This window comes from Jaculus jaculus, chromosome 1 (assembly GCF_020740685.1).
Source record: "Jaculus jaculus isolate mJacJac1 chromosome 1, mJacJac1.mat.Y.cur, whole genome shotgun sequence".
NCBI lineage: Eukaryota > Metazoa > Chordata > Mammalia > Rodentia > Dipodidae > Jaculus > Jaculus jaculus.
The window spans coordinates 175038651-175059175 of NC_059102.1; the positions used below are offsets into that span (position 1 = coordinate 175038651).

General features: G+C 40.4%; 1 protein-coding gene and 1 pseudogene across 1 annotated transcript; both read right to left on the reverse strand.

Annotated features, from left to right (window-relative positions):
- Positions 1–5079: 5079 nt before the first annotated feature.
- On the reverse strand, positions 5080–6026 carry LOC123457674 (annotated as a pseudogene).
- A 12202-nt stretch (positions 6027–18228) lies between these two features.
- LOC123457675 (olfactory receptor 4C15-like) lies at positions 18229–19179 on the reverse strand. Its single transcript, XM_045141856.1, has one exon. The coding sequence runs from the start codon at positions 19168–19170 to the stop codon at positions 18229–18231; it is 942 nt and encodes a 313-aa protein (XP_044997791.1). The 5' UTR covers positions 19171–19179.
- Positions 19180–20525: the final 1346 nt, after the last annotated feature.

The window sequence follows — 20525 nt, forward strand, 5'->3', positions numbered from 1 at the left end:
ACAACAAAACTATCTTCAAGCACTATATAAAGCCTTAGAATTCTTTCTTTCCTAGAAGACAGCCATGATCAAAAGCCTGGCCAAGTCCAATAAAACCTCCTGTTTGGAAAATAATAATGATTTAGCTTTATTTTATAATGTAAAATTGCAAAATGACTAATTTGGTGATATATAAAGTGTTTCTCTAGGGTGTAATTTCATGGGGCCAGAAGCTATGGGAGGAGATAACAAAATGCACTCTTCAGGTCATCCCTGTTTACACATCCCTTAAAACTGGAGATGTTGCCTCTAGGTCATGAAGCAGGGTAGAAAACAGGGCACTCCCATGGGCTCGTGGCACACTGCGGTCACTATCTCCTCCCAATGTGGTCTCTTGGTATCCAAGGCTAATGCAGTGCTTTAATTGTTCATGGTGCTCTCTGCCAAAGCTCTCCACACAGGCAGGTACTGTTGTTCACCAGTTCCCTAGAGATCATGGCCAGCATGCAACAGTATTTGGCAAGGAACTTCAGAGATGAAGCTATTGTTGAGCTCTTGACAATGTCTCCTAGGAGCAGGTCCCAATTCCCTCAACATAAAACATGCTCATAAATCATTACATCAGCAAACTTGTAAGGTGTTTCTGTCCCTAGTGCTCTGGCTAGTCAGGAACTGTCACTAAGGCAGTACATGTAATCATGCCATGCTATATGTGTGCGCAGGTGCACACGCACACATGCACACACATATACATACACACACACACACACATACGTACATACATATTTGACCCCCAGGCCCAACAGAAAAGCCTGGAAGTCATGAGGGCTTTCATCATCTTGGCTCAGTGACCATCAGATGGAAAGCAGACACGGGAGAATTTCCCAAAATCTGTGCAGAGCACCGAAAAGAACAAAACTACAGAGTGAGACTCCAGAGAAAGAAACCATACCTTAAACCAAGTGAAACGGACAGACCCAAAATTGTCCTCTGACATCCACATGTATGTTATGGCATGTGTGCATCTGAATGCTTGCACACATGAACACACGAGAAAGTTTTAAAAGAAATGAAAGTACAACCTAGGAAGTATTACAGATGTAAATGTGCTGATTGAGATATGTACCATGCATGGCCTAGAAACCCCTAAATCTACATTACTAGCTCACATTGAGTCATCTTCTCAGTTATTCTGCTCACCTGTGTTTCAGCCACAGCTGGCATACTCTGTTGCTCATAATTATAGTCGCCATTGTACTGAAAGGAGAACACTGAAAGCACTGCTTCTAAGTTCAGGAACAATACAAGGTTTTCATCATTGCAACTATAACATAAAATGGTGCTTGAAACCTTAGTCCAACTAATAAGACAAAACAAAGAAGCAAAAGTTATACAAATAGAATAGGAAGGAGTAAAATTATCACCTTTTTTATTTTTGAAAAATTGTCATTTATTTATTTATTTGCAAGCAGAAGGATATAGAAAGAGAGAAGAAAAAAAAAGTGGGTGATAGATTGAGTATGGGAATGTCAGGGCCTCTAGCCACTGCAAATGAACTCCAGATGCATGAGCCACTTTGTGAATCTGGCTTACACGGGTACCAGAGAATTGAAGCCAGGACTTTAGACTTTGCAAGCAAGCGCCTTAACTACTGAGCTATCTCTCCAGCCCCAAATTATAACTTTTTGTAGATGATATAATCCAGTCTGGGATTAAAGGATCCCAAGAATGCCACCAGAAAACTTTCAGAACTGATATATGCTTTCTGTAAAATAGCAGAAAACAAAATCAACATACAATAATCAGCAGCTCATCCAGAAGAGGAAAACAATCTCATTTATAATAGTTCCAAAAAATAAAATAAAATGCAACATAAATTTAATTGAAGATGCTGAAGTTCTCTACAATGAAAACTACAAATCACGTAAGCAATTGTAGAAGAAAAGATGGACACACCTCTCTTACTTATGAACCAGCAAAATAAAAGTTGTTAGTATGGCCTTATCACCAATCTGACCTGAAAATTGTATTCAATTCCCATCAAAGCACCAATAACGTTCTTTTAGAAAAGAAATCTCATAATTCATATGAAATACAGAAGACACGGGACAGTGAAGGCAACCAAGGGCGAGCCGCGCAGCGCTACAGACACCGCTGTATCTGTTTGCATTGCACTGCAGAGATGGGCATCACAAAGTACAGCTCTGGCACACAAGCAGATATGTAGACTGGTGGAATAAGATAGGAGAATTAGAAGTGAGCACACGCAGGTATTTTTTTCCTTGATAATAATACTAAAAACAGACCTTGAAAAACTACTGCCTCCTCAGCAAGTAGTTGTGAGTAAAGTGGATATCCACATGTAGAACACGTAAAGCAGACCCTTGCCTTTTGTCCAGTATAAAAATCTCCTTAATAGATCAGAGACTTTAATGTTGGACCTAAAATTTGATACAAGAGGAGAAAGACTTCAAAACCTAACTATAAAAAATTTCCTTTCTTAAGAAGATTCCAATAGCTCAGATGAGAGCAAGGACTGGCAAATGAACCTCTATCAAACTACACAGTTCTGTACTTTGAAAGAGGCAATTACAAGAGTGGAGAGACAGTGTACAGAGTGGGAGAAAGTCTTTAGTATTCATCTAGCATGGGATTCATAACTGGAATATATAAGAACCTACAAAAATTAAACAAAATAAAAATCAATCTGATCAATAACTGAGCAATGGGGGGCTGGGGATATTGCTTAATGCTTATGGTGCTTGCCTGCAAAACAAAGGACCCAGATTCAAGTCTATAGTACCCACATAAAGCTAGATGCTCAAGGTGGCAGTGGATCTGGAGTTTGTTTACAGTGGCCTGTTGTGCCCATTCTCTCTGTTTGCCTCTCTATCTATCTGTGTCTTTCTCTTTCTCTCTCTAATAAAAATAAATAAAATACTTTTTAAAAAATTATCTGAGCAGTGGAAATGAACAGACAATTCCAATGTAGGAAATCCAAAGAAATTATGAAAAGAAAAATTTAACCATTAGTGGAATGCTAATCAAAACTGCTTTGTTTTCTTTTTGGTTTTTTGAGGTAGGGTCTCACTCTAGCCCAGGCTGATCTGGAATTCACTCTGTATTCTCAGGGTGGCCTTGAACTTGTGGCGATCTTCTGCCTCCCAAGTGCTGTAACTAAAAGCATGTGCTACCATTCTCAGCAAAACTTTTTGATATCCTATCTTTTTCCAAGAATGATAGCTATAATCAAGTAAGTAATAAAAACTACTGTTCTGTCTTTAGAGAATGGGAAGTGGGGAATAATAAAACTCTATTCACTAGTGGAGGGGTAAAAAGTAGTCCAACCACTGTAAAATTCACAAGAAGTTCCTTAAAAATTTACAATAGGACTTCTGTATAGTCTAGCCATACTATTGCTAGAATTTCTAAATTATACCAATGTTAGCTTACTATAGAGATATGGCCTATTCAAATTTATTACTGTATAAATTATTCACAATAGCTGAATTGTGAAGCCAGTTCAGTGTAGAGCAATAAGCCAATGAAAATGAATACAGAAAATATGATACATATACAAGGTTTTAGATAGATAGATGATAGATAAATGGAGAATTTTAGTCAGCCATAAGAATTTTAACTTAAATTTTTTTGCAAAGAAAATGGAACTAAAAATAACTTTGTTAAGTGAAAAGAGCCAGTCTCATTACAAAAAATGGGTGTTTTCTCTGATATGTGGATGTTGCATTGGCTTTCTTTTGCTGTGACAAAACACCCAACCAACAGCAGCTGATGGGAGAAAATGTTTTACTGTGGCTTATAGTCTCAAGGGAAAGCTACATGATGGTAGGAAAGATGGCCCTAGAACAGAGGTTGGCCATCACCTCCTGCCAGAGCAGATGGACAACAGTAGCATGAGAGTGAGCTGAGCTTTGGCAAGAGGGAGCTGAATACAACACCTATCCCCACTTCCACAGCACCTCCAACAAGCTGTCACTGTCCAATTTGCCACCAGATGGTGAAAACATATTCAGAACATATGGATTTATGGGGACTTCTGATTTGAAACCTCTACAGAAAAGCTACCGGGAAAAGGACATATATGGGGGAACACAAGGAAAAAGGAAGAAAATGGGGAGGGTAAAGAATAATCGAGGAGGTGGATATAATCAAAATACTATATTATATACTATATATATATATAATATATTTTATATATATATATATAAAATTCATTTATGGGAATATAATGATAAAACTACTTAGTGTGCACAATTAACATATCATTAAAACATTCAAGTGTCTCCTTTGTGGAAAGATGATGAAGAATGGGAAAATGATGAAAAGTCACACTAGCATGTCCATGACTTCATTAACATGCTTTGTTGTTTTTTAAATACATACACTTCATTCAAATAACAATGACAATTTTAATCTTAATCCTTCATGAACACCCATAAGAGAGATCAAGGGCATCTATCCTATCTTCTATCATATGTATTCTTAGGAAGAAAACTTGTGTCATGCAATCTCACACTTAGACTATAGTAGTGATTAATGATATTGGGTCCATAGAAGGACAATATCAAAATGAAGAGAATTTGTATGATGAAGTACAGGAATCCCCGTACTGAAATATCCCACAGAAATCAATGGAACCCCTGCTTTTGTGTAGAATACATAGTAATCATAGGCCAAAGCTTCAGAAACATGAAAGATTAATAAAAGAGAAGAATGGTTTCAACTTCTTCACCAGCATGCAATGGTCAATTATTCAACAGTTTACTAAAGCTGGGTCCTTTGGCTTTGCAGGCAAAGGCCTTAACCACTAAGCAGTCCCTGAAGCCTGAGTTAATTAATTTTGATTTGCAAGTTTTGTTTATTAAATTGCAAACACATACAGAATTCAGTTATTTATAATGACTGTTGAGTTTCCAACTAAATGCATAAGCCTGATTTAAAAGTGAAATGATCATTTTGCAGCCCCAAATAAAACTATTTACATAGAGTTGAACTAACTCATGACAGAAAATAAGTAGTTATTCTCTGAGAATTTTTACTTTTCTCTTTATATTATTATCATATAAAATTTAACTATCTTTAGTTTTCATCATAAACCACCACAAACCTCTTCCACACTTTCCACATGGAACGTTATACTTCCTTATTCCTAAATGTACAAATGATAGGATTAAGTAAGGTGATTACAAGAGTGTAAAGTGTCCCTAACACCTTGTCAAAGGAGAAGGATATTGGAGATTGTACACATATAAACGTGTATGGAGCAAAGGACAAAACCCACAACTGCCATGTGGGACCCACAGGTAGACAGAGCTTTCTGCAGGCCTTTGAGCTTGGTTCTCAGAGAGCATAAGAAGTAACAGTAGGAGATAAGCAACAGGACAAAAACAAACAAACAAACAAACAAAACTTATGCCAATCAACCCACTGTTGGAAACCATCAAAAGGCCAAAGATGTGAGTGTCAGTGCAGCCAAGCTCCAGCTATGGGAACAAGTCACACATGAAGTGATCAATGACATTGGGCCCACAGAAGGGCAGCTGCAAAGTGAAGATGGTTTGAATGATGGAGTGCAGAAAGCCCCCAGTCCAGGCAACCCCCATCAGCGAGCCACAGAGCCCCCAGTTCATGATGGAAGAGTAGTGCAAGGGCTGGCAAATGGCAGCATAATGGTCGTAGGCCATGACTGTGAGGACAATCATCTCTGTCCCACCAAAGAAATGTAGAAGAGAGAGCTGTGTCATGCATCCTTCAAAAGAGATGGTCTTCCTGTCATGCAGCAAGTCCACAATCATCTTTGGTGTGATGGCAGAGGAAAAACCATGCATCCAGCAACATCAGGAATGCTAAGAAGAAATGGGGGAGCCCGACAGTGCAGGGCTGTAGACGATGGTCATTGAAATCATTATGCTGCCACGAATAGTTGCAATGTAGACAAAAATGAAACAAATACTAGTTTTTTTGACATTTTGGTTCTGTGATAGGCTCAGGAAGACAAATTCTGTGACAAAGACCTGGTTTTGCATGGCTTCCAAGGAAAGTGAGTGTGTAAATGAGCCATCATATAATTTTACAATTATGATAAATGGTTGCTTCCATCCAGTTTATAGTTTTCTAGTCACCAATAGTTGTTACATACAGATGCAAAGTTATATTGAATGCACTTGTTCCTAAGAGAAAGTGAGAAATTTTATGAGAGATAATACAAGCAGATCAGTCACACTGAAGAGAAGATAAAAATTGAGTATTTACTTCTTTTTTTAAAAAAATTTCATTTATTAGGTTTCTTTTCAGTAAATACAGGCTGTTTGGTACCATTGTTTAGGCTCATCTGTGATCTACCCCCTCCCATTGGGCCCTCCTTGTTGATATAAATGGGTAGTACATTGTGGAGTTAGCCCCCAGTTATGGGTAAGATAAATGTCTCTGCAAATCATGACCCAACATGTGACTCTGACATTCTTTCCACCGTCTCTTCCGCAAAATTTGCCTGAGCCATGTTGGGTTCATTTTTGGTCTGCTTCAGTGCTGAGGTGTTGGGGGACTCTGAGGCTCTGGCTCTCTGATTTGGTAGGAGTTGATTTTTCTCTGTGTTGACATCCTTCCCCTTTGTGCTGGTATCCAGTTCACAGGAAAACATCACCCTTGCTTATTTCGCCAGTTCTCCTTAGTTTCAGTTTGGCCCCTTTTGAGGTATGTTAGGGCAGCTCTCTTAAGATCTGCATCTATCTGGAAAAGAAAAGCAGATTCTCCAATGGAGAGTAAGTTAGCACCCGGAAAATTGAGATAACCCTTACTTTTTTGATAGACAGTTTGATAGGGGTAGGCCCTCTTATACCCCGTGATTGATGGTAGCTTGCTATTGTAGAGTAGGCTTGTGTTTGGGTATGGTTCTGACTTGTTTCCCAGCTCCAGCTATGGGTCTAGTACCACTGAGTGGATCAGTTAGCCAAATCAAGAGCAATTGGTTCCTCACCATGGCTGTGTACCACTATTGCACTTGTGTGGGCATCACATCCGGTTATTTGTTGGTATGGTGATGCCACCAGAGTTATTTCTTTTGCTGAGGATGTGTTTGAATATGCGAGGCCTTCTGCCTTTCCATATGAAATTTAAAGTCATTTTTCTATCTTTGTGAAGAACACTGAAGGGATTTTAATTGGAATTGCGTTAAATCTATATATTGCCTTTGGTAGGATTGTCATCTTCACAATGTTAATTCTGCCTATCCAGGAGCATGGGAGGTCTTTCCATCTTTTCACATCCTCCTCAATTTATTTTTTCAGAGTTTTTATATTTTCGTTGTATAGATCTTTACTTCCTTGGTTAATGTTATTCCAAGGTGTTTTGCTTTTTTGTTGCTATTGAAAATGGGACTATGTCCTTTATTTCAGCATGCCCCGGCCACTCCACGCCCCGCGACCCCCGCGCGACCCCCGCGATCCCCACCCCGCGCGCCCTGCCCCCCCGCACTTCCAGAGCACCCGGTGGCGTCCCATGGCCTCCCGCACACCGGTGTGCCCCGCGCACCCTCCCGCCTGTGCACCACGCACCCCACGCCCCCCCACCCACCCCGAGCCCCTAGTCCCCTGCGCACCGCGTTGTCCTGTCCCGCGCCTCCCACATGCTCCCCTGCGCCCCCCTGCGTGACCTGTGTCCCCTCGCGTGCCCCACGCCCCCCCACGACCCCCAGGCGCTTCACGTCCCCCCAGCGCCCCGCACACCCCCCTGCGCGCACGCCCCCCCAGACCACGGCATGCCCCTCACCCCCCCAGACTGACCAGAGTGCCCCATGCTCCCCGCCCCTCCAGGGCACCCCATCCTACGCCCCCTGAGCCCTTCAGTCTCCGCATGCCCCACCCTGATTGCCTGGTGCCCCGGCGTGCACTGCGCCCTCCCTCCACTGCCGCGTGCCCCATTGGCTCCATACACCCCGTCGCACCCTGGGGCCCCCATCCGCCCACGCACCCTCCGCACATCCTGCGTGGCTCTGCTCTGATCGGGCACCCACCAGTCACACCTGCCAGCCTGCTGCACAGAAGCTGAGACCTCCTACCTTGCCCTTGTTCTCTGATCCTGCGAGTAGAACAGCCACGTGTTGCAGGGGGCTACCCCTGCCGTGAATAGGTGGCTGCCAGATCCCCAGCTGCTGTAATCACATCACTTGCCACCAGTCAGCCTCTGCTGTGTCCTGATTCCATACCCACATCATCTGCCTCTGCACTACAATTGCACGTGCAGCGGGCCCACTCCCACAGCAAGAGCCACACAAGTCCACCCTGAGTCACTAGCGCCAGCTCAGGTGCCATCCCCTACCTGTACATCGCCACCCATCCCCCACTCCCCTGAGGCGGGAGAGCACAGACTGTTTACAGACCCCAGTGTATCCAGCCAGAGTCTGGGCACCTTCAGGGCTTGCTACCTCAGTCCCCTTTCAAGTTCAAAGGCAGGCAGCTTAGGTGCATTACTGGGTGAGAATTCAGGCAACTTTGGTGCCCCTGTCAGGCTATAGATAGGTGGCTTTGGCAAGAGTGAGCAAAAACTCAGGCTGCTTGCAACTGCCCCAGGCTGCCTTGGATTCACATTAAGCTAGATCCCAGGCTGCTCCACCCACCTACCTGCCCATACACTGACATGGGTAGACCACAGCACAAAAGAAATAACACGAAAAATAAAATGGAAGAAAAGCCAGACAGATCACCTAGTCCAACAAGGATCACAATTAACCAAAACATAGAAGAGTGTTTAGGATCAGAACATCAAGTGGAAGCAATGAACAACGCAACCCTGACCAAACTACTGCTAGAACTGACAGGAAAGCTACAAAGGATAGATAATCATATGGATGCTACCATCACTAAGCTAGAGCAATATGATAAGACACTGGAAGGAATTCAAAGAGAGCTAAAAGAGTTGAGGGAGAGTGAAAAAAAAGAGGACCTTAAAAATCAGCTGGCCACAATGAATGAACATATAAAGAAATGCAAGGATTATTTCCAAGAATCAGCAAGAAAATCAGAAAATGAGACAAAAAGGGAGCTGGACAAAGCAATGGAAATGATACATAGGAAAGTAGTAGAAAATGCAAACTTAATTGAACAAGTCCAAAACTCACTAGAGGCTCTCAAGAATAGAGTCAGTGAAGTGGAAGATAGAAATTCTGATTTGGAAAACAGGATGGAAGAAACAGTTCGAGAGTCCAAAAATTTCAGTAAGTTCAAAAGTTCCTGTGAACAGAACATGAGGGAATTGTGAGATACACTTAAACGTCCTAATATCAGAATCATTGGAATACCAGAAGGAAAAGAATTTCAGACCAAAGGCATGGAGGACCTATTTAACACAATAATTGAGGAAAACTTCCCCCGTCTCTCAAAAGAAAGGCCCATCAAAATTCAAGAAGCAAACAGAACTCCTAACCGAATAGACCAAAGGAGAAACTCCCCAAGACATATTATCATTAAGACTCTAAACATTGACACCAAGGAAAAAATCCTAAAAGCAGCTAGGGAAAAACAGCACACCACATTCAAAGGAAACCCCATCAGAATAACTTCAGACTTCTCAATAGAAACCCTTAAAGGTAGAAGAGCCTGGAATGAAACTCTTCAAAATCTAAGAAACTATGGCTTCCAACGCAAACTACTCTAGCCGGCAAAAGTCTCCCTTATAATAGATGGTGAAAGGAAAACTTTCCATGACAAAACTCAGCTTTACAATTATATGAACACAAAACCAAACCTACAGAATGTACTCCAGGAAATTCTCCACAGAGAAGAAACAAATAACCAAACACAAATGCCTACAAGAAGCAGAGCACAGCAACCAAACCCAGAGTAGATAGAAAAAAAAAAAATTAAATTCCATGGAAAGGCCAACACACCTCTACCACCACAACATGACAGGGATCAAATAAAATCTCACAGTCATCACCGTAAACATTAATGGCCTTAATTAATCCATCAAGAGACACAGGCTAGCAGGGTGGATCAAAAAATTAGACCCCTCAATCTGCTGCCTTCAATTAACCCACCTTACCACTAAAGACAGACACCTCCTCACGGTGAAGGGTGGAAATCAATATTCCAGGCAAATGGGAATAAGAAACAAGCAGGTGTAGCTATATTAATATCAGATAAAGTTGACTTCAAACCAAAAACAATCAAAAAAGACAAAGAAGGCTACTTCTTACTTATAAAGGGAACAATCCATCAAGAGGATTTTACAATCATAAATCTGTATGCACCAAACACAGGGGCACCACAGTTCATAAAACAAAACCTACTTGACAATAAAACAGAAATAACCACCAACACCATCATAGCTGGGGACTTCAACACAGCATTATCAGTAATAGACAGATCATCCAAGCAGAAGCTCAACAGGGAAGTAAGAGAGCTCAACAAAACCATAGAGCACTTAGACCTAACAGACATCTACAGAACTTTCCATCCCAAATCCACAGACTACACATTCTTCTCAGCAGCCCATGGAACATTCTCTAAAATAGACCATATACTGGGTCACAAAGATAGCTCCCACATATTTAGGAAAATTGACATAATTCTCTGCATGATATCAGATCATAATGCTATATTCCTAGAAATCAACAGCAAAAAAACAAAGAAGAACCCCAACGGCAACTGGAAACTGAATAGCACACTCTTAAACAATAAATGGATAGTGGATGAAATAAAAAATGAAATTGCAAAATTCCTGGAATTGAATGACAATGAGAACACATCATACCAAAACTTATGGGACAAAATGAAGGCAGTCCTCAGGGGAAAATTCATAGCACTCAATGCCTTCATAAAAAAGACAGAAAGATGCCAAATCAATAGCCTAACTATCCACCTAAAGGCATTGAAAAAACAAGAAAAATCCAACCCAAAGAGCTCCAGAAGGAAAGAAATAATTAAAATCAGAGCAGAAATTAATGAATTGGAAACCAAGGAAACAATTAAGGCAATTGACAAAACAAAGAGCTGGTTCTTTGAAAAAATAAACAAGATTGACAAACCTCTGGCCAATTTGATCAGGCCAAAAAAGGAGAGACTCCAAATTAACAAAATTCAAAATGAAAAAGGAGAGATCACAACAGACATGAGTGAAATCGGCAGAATCATCAGGACTTATTTCAAAAACCTCTACTCCACAAAACTGGAAAATGTGGAAGAGATGGATAAATTCCTGGATGCATATCATCTACCAAAGCTAAACTCAGAGCAGATTAATCACCTCAATGAACCCATCACACTCACAGAGATTGAAAAAGTAATGAAAAACCTCCCAAAAAAGAAGAGTCCAGGATCAGATGGATTCCCAGCCGAATTCTATCAAACATTCATGGAAGAACTCAAACCAATCTTCCTAAAACTGTGCCACACAATTGAAGAACAGGGAAAGCTACCCAATTCACTCTATGAATCTAGTATCACCCTAATCCCAAAACCAGGCAGAGATGCCACAAGAAAAGAAAACTATCGGCCTATTTCCCTAATGAACATAGACGCAAAGATCCTCAACAAAATACTTGCAAACCGAATCCAACAACACATCAAAAGCATTATCCACCTTGACCAAGTGGGATTTATCCCTGGAACACAAGGGTGGTTCAACAGATGAAAATCTGTCAATGTAATACACCATATAAACAAGCTTAAACATAAAAATCACATGATCATTTCGATAGATGCAGAAAAGGCCTTTGACAAGATACAACATCACTTCATGATCAAAACATTGGAGAGAATCGGCATGACAGGTTCACATCTTACTATAATAAAGGCAATATATAAAGCTCCAAAAGCCCAAATAATACTTAATGGAGAGAGACTGGAGGAATTCCCATTGAGATCAGGAACAAGACAGGGATGTCCTCTCTCACCTCTGCTTTTCAATATAGTTCTGGAAGTCCTAGCCCAAGCAATAACGCAGGAGAAGGAAATAAAAGGGATACAATTTGGAAAGGAAGAAGTTAAGTTAGCTCTATTCGCTGATGACATGATTGTATATGTAAGAGACCCGAGAGACTCCATCCCAAAACTCCTGAAGGTGATTAACTCCTATAACACAGTAGCAGGATACAAAATCAATGCACAAAAATCGGTAGCATTTCTGTATGCAAATGACAAAGGCACAGAAAAAGAAATAAAGGACATAGTCCCACTTTCAATAGCAACAAAAAAAATAAAATACCTGGGAATAACGTTAACCAAGGCAGTAAAAGATCTATACAATGAAAAACTCTCAAAAAAGAAATTGAGGAGGACTTGAAAAGATGGAAAGACCTCCCATGCTCCTGGATAGGCAGAATTAACATTGTGAAAATGACAATCCTACCAAAGGCAATATATAGATTTAATGCAATTCCATTTTAAATCCCTACAGTGTTCTTCACAGAGATAGAAAAAATGATCTCAAAATTCATATGGAAAGGTAGAAGGCCTTGCATATCCCAACAAATCCTCAGTAGAAGTTATACCTCTGGTGGCATCACCATACCCGATATAAAGCTATATTACAAAGCCATAGTAATAAAAGCAGCATGGTACTGGCATAAAAACAGGAGTATAGACCAATGGAATAGACTTGAGGACCCGGATTTTGGGCCAAGCAACTATAGCTACTTGATATTCGACAAAGGCCCAAACAATATAGACTGGAAAAAAGATAGCATCTTCAACAAATGGTGAAGGACAAACTGGATAACCACATGCAGGAAACTAAAACTTGATCCACACATTTCACCATGCACAACACTCAAATCCAAATGGATCAAAGACCTCAACATAAGACCAGAAACTCGAAAACTACTGGAAGAAAATTTAGGAAGTACTTTCCATGATATAGGAATGGAAAAAGACTTCCTGAATAAAACCCCAGTGGCTCAAGTTCTTAAACAGTCACTCAACCATTGGGATCATATGAAGCTGAAGAGTTTCTTTACAGATAAGCATATAATAAGAAAAACCAATAGAAAACCCACAGAATGGGAGAAAATATTTGCAGGTTTTCCAACTGATAGAGGCCTTATCTCTAGAATTTACAAAGAACTCAAAAGTCTAATCAATAAGAAGACAAATACCCCACTCACAAAATGGGGCACAGAGTTAAAGAGGCAATTCACAGAGGAAGAGATACAAATGGCAAACACACACCTAAGAAAATGTTCATCATCCCTAATCATCAGAGAAATGCAAATTAAAACAACTATGAGATCCCACCTTACCCCAATAATGATAGCCAACATCAAAAGGTCTAATGAAAATAAATGCTGGCAAGGATGTGGAGAAGCAGGGATACTCATTCACTGTTGGTGGGAATGCAGGATGGTACAACCACTTTGGAAAGCAATATGGAGAATCCTGAAAAAGCTGGCTATAGAAATACCAACAGACCCAGTTATACCATTACTGGGCATCTACCCTAAAACCTTCAAACCAAAAGCCAGAGGGATTTGCTCAACCATGTTTGTAGCAGCTCAATTTGTAATAGCTAAAAGCTGGAATCAACCCAGATGTCCATCATTAGAAGAATGGATAACAAAGATGTGGTATATCTACACAATGGAATTCTATACAGCAGTAAGAAAAAACGACATAAAGAAATTTGAGGAAAAATGGTTGAACCTGGAACAGATCATTCTCAGCGAACTTACCCAATCATAGAAAAAAAATCGACACATAGTCTCACTCATCTGCAACACCTAACGTGAATCTGCCCAAGATGTCTTACATACCCAGCAAGCATCTGATGGACTAGACCATGGCATGGATGGGAGGGCGGGGAGGGAATCAAAGGGTGGAAAACAGTAATGGGGACACAAACGGTGATGGTACCATAAAATTCTACTTCCTAAATACAGACCAAATGGCTGAACCTTCACTAGACCCTTACAGGAAACATCTGAACTACAAGACACTGGAGAGGGTAGGATCAAAACTGACCTAAATCTCCTACATCTTCCCTCCCTCCCTCTCCCCTCTCCCCTCTATCTCTATTCTCTCTAACTCTTGTATATTAGTTATCTTTTTCCTCAATTTCTTAGTGGACACTGACCTGTAACCCCCACGTCCAGCGTGGGCCTACCATCCACAATGAGCTTTTGATCAGAGAAACCTACAAGGTTTCCCAAAACAATGACAGACTTCTGTCAGAGTACTTGACGACCCACCAAAGGCCAGTGATAAGACCCTATTGCTGAAGGCTCCATACACAGCTGACACGTAAAATGGAATGACGTGGCTGGAAGCCAGGAGAGAGTCAGTCCCCAGATATTCAGTGTGTCTAGTGCCACAAGGCACTACATAGGCAACTGGGGGAAATGACCAAGATCTGTCCAAGCAACACATTATTTAACCTAATTAGCAACAAATAACCGGATGTGATGCCCACACAAGTGCAATAGTGGTACACAGCCATGGTGAGGAACCAATTGCTCTTGATTTGGCTAACTGATCCACTCAGTGGTACTAGACCCATAGCTGGAGCTGGGAAACAAGTCAGAACCATACCCAAACACAAGCCCACTCTACAATATTAAGCTACCATCAATCACGGGGTATAAGAGGGCCTAAACCTACCATACTGTCTATCAAAAAAGTAAGTCTTATCTCAATTTTCTGGGTGCTAACTTACTGTCCGTTGGAGAATCTGCTTCTCTTTTCCAGATAGATGCAGATCCTAAGAAGAGAGCTGCTCCAACATACCTCAAAAGGGGCCCAACTGAAACTAAGGAGAACTGGCGAAATAAGCAAGGGTGATGTTTTCCTGTGAACTGGATACCAGCACAAAGGGGAAGGATGTCAACACAGAGAAAAATCAACTCCTACCAAATCAGAGAGCCAGAGCCTCAAAGTCCCCCAACACCTCAGCACTGAAGCAGACCAAAAATGAACCCAACATGGCTCAGGCAAATTTTGCCGAAGAGGGGGCGGAAAGAATGTCAGTGTCACATGTTGGGTCATGATTTGCAGAGACGTTTATCATACCAATAACTGGGGGCTAACGCCAGAATGCACGACCCATTTTCATTAACAAGGAGGGTCTAATGGGAAGGGGTAGATCACAGATGAGCCTAAATAATGGTACCAAACTGCCTGTATTTACTGAAAAGAAAACTAATAAATTAAAATTAAAAAATAAATAAAAAAAACAAAACTAGACTCACTCTTCTACCATAAACAAAAATGAACTCCAAATTGATTAAACACTTCAACATAACACCAAAAACTCTCAGGTGATGCAGTTACGGTGGCTGAGGCCCTGGTGCACCAATTCCCTATTTCTCCTCCATCTGTTTCCTTCTGTCTCTTTCTAACAAAAAAGTTCTACTGGATGAAAAAAATGGTGTGTGTGTGGTGGGGGATTCTTCATGATATAGGAGTAGGGAAAGACTTCCTGAATAATACCCCAGTAACTCATTAAATGAAACAATATCTCAACTAGTGAGATCTCTTGAAGCTAAAAAGGGTTTTTACAGACAAATATGCAATAAACAGAGCCAACTGACTACCCATAGAATGGAAAAATATCTTTGCCAGCTATGCCACTGACAAAGACCAAATATATAAAATCCTCAAAGAGCTCAAAAAAAAAAAAAAACAAGAAATTTTAAAAAATCAAACAATCTACTCAAAAATGGGGCAGAGAAATGAAAAAGGAAATCTCAAAGGAAGAAATACAAATGGACAATCCCCTTATATGAAAATATGATGCATCTTTAACCATCATAGAAATACAAATTAAAACAACTATGAGATTCCATCTTATTCCAGAAAGGATGGTAATCATTAACAAAATCAAATAGCAATAAATGTAGGTGAGGATGTAGGAAAAGAGGAACCCTCAGTCACTGCTGGTGGGAGTGCAACCTTGTACAACCACTGTGGAAATCAACATGGAGTCTCCTGAAAATGATGGAAATAGAGCTACCAACTGACCTAGCCATTCTTCTACTGGACATATTCCCTAAAGGCTCCACTCTTCACTGCAGAGATATTTGCTCAAACATGTTTATAGCTTTTCAATTAACAATAGCTAAGGACTGGAAACCTAGATTCCCATTGTTTGACAAATGGATAATTAAGATGCAGCACATAGAATGGAATTCTATTCAGCAGTAAGGAAAATGATATAATGAAATTTGTAGGAAAATGGATGGACTTGGATCAGCTCATACTAAATGAACTCACACAAGTAAAGAAAGACAATTGCAATATGTTCTCCTTTTTTTTTTTTTGGTTTTGATTGCTAAACTGGAATAACTTGAGTTGCAAACCTGACAGACAACTAATTTGACAGATGAGAGGGATGGAAGAGTTTGAGGAGAGGGGTACAGGAGGAAGATATACACAAAATCAAATCCAAAAATATTTGGTAGCATTGAAAACTTCCTCCTGGATAGGAGACTAAAAGATATAAACCTTAATTGAAGCATCTGGTAGGAAGAGCTCTGGAGAGGGTGAGATAAAGCCTAACTCTAAAACATGTGACTCTGTCTTGTAACTCCTAATACCAGAAATTGGTTACAACCCATGTGGAGCTGTTGATTGCAGAGACCTACAAGGCCCCCAAAATAAGACAATCTTCTACCTAAGCACTTGATTACCCACCTGCGATAAAAGGTAAAACCCTGTTTCAGAAGATACCACATGTTGTCAAAACAGAACATCTAGAGATACAGCTAAATCTGGAAGTTAGCCAATTCCCAGAAGGCTTGCCCATTTAGTGTTAGAAAGTGCTACCTGAGTTGCTGGAGGAAAATGGCCAACAATGTTGTGAGCAAGCAGGGAACACTGCTATATGAAAACAACCTGCCTGACAAGATGTGCACACCTGTGCAACAGTGGCACCCAGCATAGGTGGGTAACCAGTGGCTCTCTGATTGGCTATGAGATCTGCTCAGTGGAAAGGAACCTATGACTGGAACTAGAATCTAGTCAGAATCTTACTGGAGACCAAGATTATATACTCCAGTGAGAAGCTCCTACTAGTCTTTGCCCAAAGGTAGGCTGCACCCTCAAAATTGTGGGGACAGGGAGGAGGGAAATGATGGTACCAATATATGATGTGTCCATAAAAATTTCTACTTAACAAAGATCTCACAAAAAGATGCTAATTGGTGACTCTTTATGGTATGCTCCCCACCTCCTATTCCAGGGATGATTATTACATGGTTGTCACCTGACCCATTAAAAAGTCAGATATATTTGGCAATTCTGTAGTGAATGACAATGGACCCATCTCATATGATGGAGTCACTTGAGCCAGGAACACTAACAGTATAAGTTCTGTGAAGATTCTTTCTTCTGCTCTTCCTAAGTTCATGTTGTTGGTTTCTTAAAGACACAGAAATGACTAGCCAGGATGAACATTTCATATCATTTGAAATAGTTTAATTTTTTTGTACATTTTAATTTATTTATTTGAGAGCTACAGAGACAGAAATAGGCAGAGAGAGAGAGAGAGGGAGAGAGAGATGGGTGAGCCAGGGCTTCCAGCCACTGCAAATGAACTGCAGATGCATGTGCCCCCTTGTGCATCTGGTAACGTGGGTCCTGAGGAATCAAGCCTCGAACTGGGGTCCTTAGGCTTCACAGCCAAGCGCTTAACCACTAAGCCATCTCTCCAGCCCTGAAATAGTTTGAATGAATTTTTGGTACAAATATCTTCAGTGTTTTGTTTTCCTTTCACTATATTTTCAAGGCATGGAGTTAATATCAAATAGTATAACAGTTAGGGCTGAAGGTATGGCGTAGTGGTTAAGGCACTTGCCTGCAGAGCTAAAGGACACAGGTTCAATTCCCCAAGACCCACGTTAGCCAGATGCATAAGGGGCACTTATATCTGGAGTTTGTTTTGCAGTGGCTGGTGGCTGTGCTGTGCCCATTCTCTCCCTCTCTTTTCCCCTCTTTCTCTGCTGAATAAATAAATAAACAAAAATAAAATATTTTAAAAAATAGCACAACAGTTAATTTTAATTTGTATTGGTCTTATATTATGTTCTAAGAAAGTACAAAATTAATTTCTATTTAATTTACAAAAGAAGCTATTGAGTTTCCAATTGAAGGCACACATCTAATGTAAAAATAAAATTATCATTTTAAACCCGCCAATACTACTTCTATAAAATTACATTATCTCACTATATATAATAAGCATCCCATGAAGCTTTTCCCTGGCAAAGGTGGCTTTATATTATTATAATTTCATGAAATTTATTTACTCGTAATTTTCATCAGAAACCACTACTAATCTCTTCCACAGTTTCTTCATGGCATTTTTCACTTCTTTATTCCTAAAAGTATAAATTATAGGGTTAAGAAATGGGGTTATTAATGTGTAAAATATGGCTACCATTTTGTCAAAGGAGAAGGATATTGGAGGTCGTGCATATATAAATATGCATGGAACAAAGAACAAAACCACAACAGCGATGTGGGACCCACAGGTGGACAGAGCCTTTCTCCGCCCTTCAGAGCTGTGAGTTCTCAGAGAGAATAAGATGTAGCAGTAGGAGACAAGCAACAGGAAGAAAACTATGATGCTGATCAGACCACTGTTGGCAACTACCAAAAGGCCAAAGATGTGAGTGTCGGTGCAGGCAAGCTCCAGCAATGGGAACAAGTCACACATGAAGTGATCAATGACATTGGGCCCACAGAAGGGCAGCTGCAAAGTGAAGATGATTTGTATGATGGAGTGCAGGAAGCCCCCTGCCCAGGCGACCCCCATCAGCGAGCCACAGAGCCCCCAGTTCATGATGGAAGAGTAGTGCAGGGGCTTGCAAATGGCCACATAACGGTCGTAGGCCATGACCGTGAGGACAATCATCTCTGTCCCACCAAAGAAGTGTTCAGCAAAGAGCTGCATCATGCATCCTTCAAAGGAGATGGTCTTCCTGTCATGCAACAAGTCCATGATCATCTTTGGAGTGATGGCAGAGGAAAAACATGCATCCAGCAAGGACAGGAATGCCAAAAAGAAGTACATAGGAGAGCCCAGAAGTGCAGGGCTACACAAGATGGTCACTGAAATTAGCATGTTGCCACTAATAGTTGCAATGTAGACAAACAAAGATGAAAGAAATAATAGTTTTTGGACATTTGGATTCTGTGATAGGCTCAGGAAGATGAATTCAGTGACACAGCTCTGGTTTTGCATGGTTTCCAAGGAAAGAGTGTATAAAGAACTATCATGTAATTTTACAATTATGATAAACAGCTGCTTCAGTCCAACTTCCTTTTCTAGTTAACAAATATTTTTTGCACTTAGATGAAAAAGTATATTGTGTGCATTTATTTTATCTAGAACACAAAATGAGGAATTTTGGGAGGGATAATAGTAGGAAGTCAGTACAGTTGAAGTGCAGACAAAATTTAATAACATATATTTCTAATGTTATATTTGATTTTTCACTGCAAATTTCCTGAAACACACTGCTGAGAAACAATTTAAAGCTTCATGCAGCTTATGAAGGAGTGAGGGCTACAATTAGTCATGCGTTCCATTGTCAGAGAATGTGGTCAGGAGTGAACGGAAATCTGTCCCATCTGAACACTGTCATATCTACAGATAGAAGAAATAAAACCCATTGTAAGAGACCAGTAAACAACATATACTTCTCCAAAACTGTACACTGAATATGGACTTTAAATAAATTAAATAAGAATTTATGGAAAAGTTTCCAACAACAGTCTCAGCACATAATGTAAGCATTAACTACTGAAGGTATTTTAAGTATCATTTAAAATTAAAACAGAAGTTCAGAAAAATAAATCTGCCACCTCTGAGGTTTGTCGTGACAAACTTAATAATGCATGGAAAGCAATTGCACAGGACACTAGATCTCATTTCCCATGCCTGATTTGTGAGAGAATCAATCATGCTTCAAGAGATGACGTTGAACCTATTGTTGATGTGAAACATGAACTTTTCCCCACATACCAGAGTCCTTCCATTGGGTCAACTGAAAAAAGGGTAGAGAGGGTTTTTGGGTTTTTTGCTTTTTTTTTTTTTTCATAAAATACTTCAGAACAAAGATGGTTTTTCAAACATCTTCTTCCACCTGTAAATCTTATAGATTCTAGTCCCTTTGTTCTATTTTGAATTTGACATCTTAACAAAAGAAATAGGACTCTTCCTAGCTGTGCTCAGCTCACCTCTGCTCAGTTCTGTGTTTTTTTGGGGATGTTTTATTTTGTTTTGTTCTGTTTTTTTTTTTTTCTCTGCTATTCAGCTTTACCTCTCTTCATAAGGGCATAGTGACATATGTGAGTCTGGCTTCCCCTTCACCCACCCTGGCAGGGTGCAGGGGAGAGCATAAAACTATTTCTTGGTCTGGAGGTACTTTTCTGCTTGCCTTTGCTTTATAGTTTGGGGTAACTCCTCACTTTGATTACATGCAAGATTTTCCTCTGGTTTCCAAATCTACCATGTACATATTTTCCTTACACTCCAGATCTACCACCTGGGTGTTCTCGCCAATTCTAGGCCTCCTATCTCTGTAGTTATCTTAA

Coding starts and splice junctions, on each gene's coding strand:
- LOC123457675 (XM_045141856.1), bottom strand. CDS start 19,170: ATGCAAAACCAGAGCTGTGTCACTGAATTCATCTTCCTGAGCCTATCA.